The sequence below is a fragment of the Embiotoca jacksoni genome, unplaced genomic scaffold, assembly GCF_022577435.1.
Source record: "Embiotoca jacksoni isolate LCO1_2020_lvr unplaced genomic scaffold, fEmbJac1.0.p SCAF_17, whole genome shotgun sequence".
Lineage (NCBI taxonomy): Eukaryota > Metazoa > Chordata > Actinopteri > Embiotocidae > Embiotoca > Embiotoca jacksoni.
This window is the reverse complement of record NW_027185307.1, coordinates 12,453,182-12,460,362: the sequence shown is the minus strand read 5'-3', so window position 1 is coordinate 12,460,362 and position 7,181 is coordinate 12,453,182. Positions and strand designations below refer to the sequence as shown.

Genomic DNA, 7,181 nt, shown 5'->3' with positions numbered 1-7,181 from the left:
TCAGAGGGAATTCAACTCTGCCAACCATAGCTATAAAACTGCCCTGCTGTTATCATTAATATCACATTAATATAGAAATGAATCTGATGGATAGCTCTTTAGAGGCCCTGTTAACTTGCCAGGAGGTTAAGTGTGAAATCAATCCGTATAAACGACCTAGATAAAAAAAACTTCTTCCATGCTGGAGCATTGAGTCCTGAATCAGCCAATCAGGGAGGTGCTAGTAAAAAACAGTCTTTCAGCACTGAACGCTAACAATCTCAGTATCTCAGCTCTGACAGCTCATTCTCCTTTTTTTTTTTTTCCTTCTGTCTGTCTTTTTGTCTTTGTTTCTTGTCCCATCCGTCTCCTCCACCCCTTTGCTCCTGGAAGACCACAAAGGGGAGTATCCCCTCTATTCACAACAGACCCCTTCATGGTGGCTCGGGGGCTGTATACATGGGAGGGGCACGGCCAATGAAGGTTGATCTGTACTTGTTCAAGCATCTATATTTTGGCTATTTGAAGGAAGAGGGAGGCTGTTAAACATTTGGTGAGCCTGTGACCTCTGACCCCAAAGGCTGCTGTCCATCCGTTACAGAAAATAAACAGAGAGGAGAGTGCGTTTACTGCCCTTCTCTGAGCACACAGCTCAGAACGATGTACAGCAAAGAGGAGCAAAAAGTCTAATCTTCAGCCCTCAATCACTCCAATATCATCGCAACATTAGAAATCATCTAGGCTAAAAAAAAAAAAACTTTGATTTTTTTTTTTTCTTTCATGCTTTTCGGAAAGATATTTTGTGTTTTCAATCCCTTTCTCGCCCTTTTTGATTTTTCTTTCTCCTCTACGACCGCTTGAACCCGTGTTTCGGCGCTCACTGAGCCCAGTTGCAGCGTTGTTGTGACTACATGCCCTCACTGTGAAGTATGGTGACCCAGAGGTTAAAGGTGACATAATAGAGCACAGAGACAAAGACTGGACACTGTGTCTCCTGTCAGAACCCATGCTGCTGCCACCACCAGTGCCAATTGGTACTTAACACCACACATGACACACACACACACACACACACACACACACACACACACTCTCCAAGATCTCTCTTTCTCTCTCTCTATCTATCTATCTGATCTCAGGGGAACACATGTGGGACAGTCGGTGACAGTGTGAGGGCAGATGTCAGTCATGGCGAGCTCCTTTGTGTGAGGAGCGATTGGCCACCTCACAGCTTCACTCCACTGTCATTGATTTGATTCCAGTGGGGTTTGTTAATTTTTACTGTGAGCATGCAGTCACCAATTCATCACTGCAGATGCACACTAAGGGACACATGCCTTGACTGGACTGGTGCATATGTGAAACTGGACCAGCATGCATAATGCACAGGTTCCATACAAAGAACGCACGCACGCAGCCATGCAAGGCGGGCACCCTCAGTGTAGCGTCGTCTAAATTATTTAACAATTTTATACTTAATTTAACTGCGTAGGCGGACACTGATAACACATTTGGAGGCGAGACACATCCGCATACATTAGTAAATGTTCGGTTTTAGTTCCTTTTGCAATAAACATTGTGACAAAATCATTAGTCGTTCTCACTTTTTATTACGAGCCCAATGGAGTTTCCGTTCAATTAATTCGTTTTTAAGCAATGTATTCCTTCTCAGCTGTGATTGTAACAAAGACCAAATCAGACATGAACCAAAAACCAACCATCTTGTTTCCATGCGCTGATTTATTATTCTTGATCGGGAAAAAGCGAACGCTCAGAGGACAAACTACGACATTTTTGATTGATTTTTGCAGGCCCACATTACAGTGAAAAATATGATCATACATTATAAATTGAGAGGGTATAACATTTATTTTATTCATTAATATGCTTAGATCTACAATGATACAAAAATGATTTGCTTTTTAAGCGGAAGTTGAGGCAAGAAAAACCCAGTGTAATAATAATAATAATAATAATAATAATAATAATATGCACTATGAAATATAACTGGGCTCACTAAACTATTGCAGAGTGAGAGCTTTAAGCCACAGAACAACACACAACATATTCATATAAATAGATGTAGACATATTTGACTAACATTTAAATGATCATGTACTTATTTAAATAGGCCTGTTTTTTTTTTTAATTTATTTTGTATATGCAGCAGTGAATTAAAGAAAGCCCACAAGATTGATCTTCTCTATCTCTATCTCACTGTAGGCCTTACTTATTAATGTCTCATGGTCTCACCACAAAGGTAGCCTATGGACTTCCTATGATAATTGTCATATCACAGAATGAGATTAGTTTACTGAACATAATGAGGCCTATTTCCACGGCCGGTATTCTGGATTTAAAACTGTTAACCCGGAATAAGGAAAGTTTTGTCCGTTACTCGTCTGTAATTTTGGATGATCCTTCACTGGAAACTCTGAGTCCTCCTGCAGTCCGCTCTCCGGGGAGGGCGTAAGAACGGTGCTGTCCAAGGTTTGTCTGTCTGGAAAGGAAGGAAATAACGCCACAAATAAATAAGATTTCAAAGCCGAACCTTTTCTTTTCTTTTTTTTAAGCCTGCTGTACTTACTTTTTAAATAAAAATCTTGTAAATAAATAAGAATACGAAGAAACCAACATTATCGTGCAACGAACTGCAGCATAGGAACATTTAAAAGAAAGAAAGAAAGAAAGAAAGATAGAAAATTATTCATTAATTTATATCATGCTATTATAATGCACAATTCCCTCTTTTATAGCAATAATAAAATTATAAGGGATTTACCTTATTATAGGAAAGGCGATTATTAGTCTGACATATATTTAACTGCTATTCATCTCAATATTCGATCAATCTATGTATCAACTCAGAAAACAACCTTATTCACGAAATAAAACTGTAAATACAGATATAACTTTAATGCTGTGCGGCCTGTAGCTCCCCTTCTTGTATGAACATAGTTGGCTCACTGTTGTGGCTTTTCATGTGATGCTTCAGCTCCTGCTCGTCTTGGAAAGACACTCCACATAGCTCGCACGGATGCGACTTGTCTTTGGCGTGGGTGCGGCGGACGTGGCTGTCGTGGGCGGCGTGGGAGGCGAAGGCCTTCCCGCAGTGCTTGCACTTGAAGGGCCGCTCCCCGGAGTGCTGTCGTATGTGTGTGCGCAAAATACTGGAAGCAGTGAAGGCCTGAAAGAGTGGAGAATTTTAAAACACTCAGTGAGTGTAATGTTTTCGTTTTCCCTTTCTAGTTATTTTTTTTTTTTAATTTTTATTCATAAAGATAAACGTTTTTGGTTTTTTTAGGGGCCAGAAAGCAGTTGAAGGGGCGTTTCTAATTATGTTTAAAGTGGCTATTAGAGAGAGAGAGAAAAAAAAAAGCATTATAAACACTGAATTTTACCATTTATTAACTTTAAAAGATGAAAAAAAAATATGTCAATTGTTTTAATTTTGTTAATAGGCCTATTTCGATTTTTTTTTTTTTTTTTTTTGTATCACCACAGAAGTGATACCTGGTCCTTAAAAAAAAGAGGGTAAATCGCTGGTCTCGTGGCCTGTTGTTTAAGTAGACCCGATAGGGAGAAAGGGGATTAACTTAAACAAAACGTACTTATAGGGCGCATAAAAAGGGGACGACATAGAAGGGGAAGAAAAAAAAAAAAAAAAAAAAAAAAAGAACAAAAAAACTTCTGCTCATTCTGGGGCCATAAATTAAAAGTATAATCTCAAACACAAAAGGGTGGGTGTACATCTGGCGATAATTAGCATTTAAGTGCCTCCGCGGAACTGGCCCGCCGCGAGGAACAATAACGAGGGGCTCGTGCCAAATGCACCATGAAACAAGGAAGCCCGAAATGGATCCGAAATACGGCTTGGTTTATAAAAAAAAAATAAAAAAAAAAAAATAAAAAAAAGAGTCGAGGAGGAGCAGTAGAAGACCTGCAGGTCCCTGCACTTACGGTATCCGCAGGAGGAAACACGAGTGATAAAAGCCTCAAAGACTTCCATTAGATGAAAGTCTCAATAGAAAGATCCGTTATTGCTGAAAAATATATATATTTTTTTTTCTTGTTGCTACGAAGCCTCACGTATGCGGTTAAAAGACTCGCTAAATTCACATTTCGTATTTTAATTTTTTTTTTTTTTAAACAACGCAACAAACTCAAACACCAATTTAAATGTCACTAAATATTTAGGATAAGTAGCCTATTTATTTCGATAAATATACTTGTGGTTTGAAGGCTATATAACTTTTAAATAAAACTGCATGAGCCCAACTAAAGACTATCAGGCTATAGAAAACTTTATTTTCGGATTTAAAAAAAAAAAAGGCTTCTTACCTTGTTACAGTAGACACACTTGTATGGCCGCTCTCCTGAGTGCACACGCATGTGTTTGTTGAGACTGGACGACTGCGAGAAGCTCTTTCCACACACTGAGCACTGCAAATCAAGCAAATATAAGAAAGCTATTTAAATTTGTATTAGTTGTTTTGGATAAAAGACCCACTTTTTTTTCTTTTTTTGGTTGCATACATTTAAGACCGATTTCCTTCTTAAAAAAAAAAAAAAAAAATCGAAAAACTAACAGCATTAGTTATATATATATATATAAAAAAAAAATTGGTGGCTGGAAAATCAGAAACATAAATCAGTGGTTTTTTTTTTTTTTAATAACGAACTGTTGGTATATTTGAGTTGATGCTTTGTTTTGTCTAGTTAACTGCAGACCTAAATAAATACAAATCTGAAGCACACAGTAGGGAGCTGTTCTTTCAGCACCACGCAAAACTTTCACATCGACCTCAATTCATGATGTAATGTCATAACGACGTCATGGGGTTTTGCGTGGACACCCTTTCACTAAAAGCAGGGGACACGGCGGTACCTTGTGAGGCCTGTGTTTCTCATGAACGTGCAGGATGTGGATCCGTAACCTGTCCCTCTTCTCGAAAGATCTTTTGCAGAGGTGGCAGGGGAACTTTCTGTCCCCCTGGTCCACGCAGCGCGTGTACTTCAGATGCTTGTCTCTGTAGTATTTGTACGCAAACACCTTCCCACATCTGTCACACTTGAAGCCTTCACCGGTATCTGGAGGAGACACGGAACAACGTTTTTTTTTTTTTTTTTTTTTTAACGTGGTGGTAAGATAAACGATTAAAAAAAAAAAGCAGGAGCCTGTAGGGTTTCAACTCTGACCTTCAGTGGGCGGAACCACGTTGTAGTCCTCTCTGGGGTCTTTCAACGTGAGGGGGATCCCGAGGAACTGCACGTAGCAGTCTCCGTACCACACCAGCAGCTCCTGGCCCGGACTGATCTCTTTGCAGGCCTCGTAGAATATCTGACCCTGGACCTGCAGGGCAATCAGGTTCTGCTCCTCCGGAAAACGAGCGCACTTCACCAAGGACATCCAGTTTCCCGATCCCCCTCTGCCGTCCACAAAATGACTCAGGCGGCCGTTCTCGAACACCTGGACCGGGACAGTGGCGGTGAAGATGGGCGCTACAAAAACAGGAAGCAGTTCGCAGACTGCGTCAGGACGGCGGGAAATATATATATATATTTTTTTTACCTCCCACATCAAGGTGTTGTCATCGTACGTTTTGATCTCGCTGGTGTTGACCAGCTTTCCCGGGAAAGGTCCAAAACGCGCGCCTTTGGGAACGTTGCTTTTGTCTGTGAAAACTCCACAGTGGGAAGCGTTTCCCCAAGCTGCCCGGAGGATGGTTAACCCTGCAACACAAAGAGTCAGAGCAGTTTCACAACTCGGCCCTTGTAAGCACGCGGTCCAGTACGCGGTGAGAGGCGATAGAAAGTTGAAATGGCTCGCCTTCCGGAAGCTCCAGCGTTACTTTGTCCAGCGGGAGGATGTGCGAATTAGAAACTGAAATGAAAACCAACACAAATGAACACTTTGGGCATTTCAACTTGTGGGTTTTTAAATGCCTATTTCGCGTGAGGAGGATTTGAATAGTTACTGACGGTTACCAAAGCAGTATTATAATTATTATTATTATTTTTTTTATATAAATATGTATTATTATTTTTTTAATAGACATTTTTTTTAGTGATGTAGCTCCTATCCTCTATTAAGACACACCAAACCAAAATAGAGAATGCAGCCATTTAATCCATCGCCCATAAACCGGAGTCTCACCTGAGTTTTCAGGCAGGTTCAGCCCTGATATCGCGTGACCCACGCTGCGCTCCCGCCCACCGGAGTAACCGTAGAGCACCGTGAACAGGTCGTCCTCGCTGAAATTATACGACATTCCCTTCTTGACGGGCGACAGGTCTGCGCAGCGGAGCCGAAACAAACTCTGCTTGGGCGGAGTGTTGGCGGAGCAAGAGGCGGTTAAAGACCTCTCACTGGACGGGCTGCTGAAGTCCGAGGACAGCGGACCGGCGGCGTGCTCGGTCACCACGGCAGCCAGCTCTTCTGGTTTGGAGTACACGGGGTGTCCGGGCAACATCTGGCTCAGATACGGGATGCCCGAGGCGCTCAACACGTGTTCGTGAAGGACCGCGGCAGCGTGGCCGCCCTGGCCGAGGAACGGAGGGCCCCTGCCGTGCAGGCCGAGCGGCAGGGAGGCGTGAGTGTCCGACACCAGGCGACCGAGGGACTTGAGTGGGTGGAGGAGGGTGTGCGTCCGCTGGAAGAAGTCCATGCAGTGATGGGGGCCCGGGAGAGGGGCCGGGTAGAAGCCCCGGGCGGGACTGCCCTTTAGCATGTTGGCTTGGAAGCTCTTGTCCTTCAGCATGACAGGGATGCTGGACAGGGACACCGACATCACGTGAAGCAAAGGTTCAAATGGAGCTGGCGGTGTGTCCTTCTGTGGATGAGAGAGAAAGGGGGTGGGGGGAGTGGGAGAGAGTGTGAGTGTGTGTGTGTGTGTGTGTGTGTGTGTGTGTGTGTGTGTGTGTGTGTGGGGGGGGGGGGTTATCAAAGTTTAATGCAAGAAATCTATAAAAGGAAACATGACATCAAAAAAAAAAAGTTGACCACACCTGAAATACTTACTCTAAAGACAAAATATGCACCCAAAAACAGAATATGTAGCGGAATGCATTGGACAACCCTCAAACATAGCCTAAATAAACTAAATAATATGATATGAAGTTGTAAATAACAAAGAGAATAATAAGCTGTAAATTCAATTCAATTATTTTTTTTGACTGTTGCAGATGAACATTTTGAGGAA

The 7,181-nt window shown here is 42.2% G+C and overlaps 1 protein-coding gene across 1 annotated transcript; it reads right to left on the bottom strand.

The window, feature by feature from the left end:
• Positions 1-2,309: 2,309 nt before the first annotated feature.
• prdm14 (PR domain containing 14) lies at positions 2,310-6,770 on the bottom strand. Its single transcript, XM_069151147.1, has 8 exons — positions 6,137-6,770; positions 5,810-5,863; positions 5,552-5,712; positions 5,179-5,449; positions 4,868-5,070; positions 4,321-4,422; positions 2,947-3,166; positions 2,310-2,479 (listed from the first exon to the last, which is right to left on the bottom strand). Exons 1-8 carry the CDS (start codon positions 6,768-6,770, stop codon positions 2,310-2,312), a joined length of 1,815 nt encoding a protein of 604 aa, XP_069007248.1.
• Positions 6,771-7,181: the final 411 nt, after the last annotated feature.

What these genes read in the sequence shown, in the direction of transcription:
- prdm14 (XM_069151147.1), bottom strand. Translation starts at nt 6,770, where the DNA reads ATGTCGGTGTCCCTGTCCAGCATCCCTGTCATGCTGAAGGACAAGAGC. An exon ending in ACAACACCTTGATGTGGGAG is followed by an intron (nt 5,450 to 5,551) that starts GTAAAAAAAATA and finishes GTCCCGGTCCAG; the next exon opens with GTGTTCGAGAACGGCCGCCT. An exon ending in TCACATGAAAAGCCACAACA is followed by an intron (nt 2,480 to 2,946) that starts GTGAGCCAACTA and finishes CTTCCTTTCCAG; the next exon opens with ACAGACAAACCTTGGACAGC.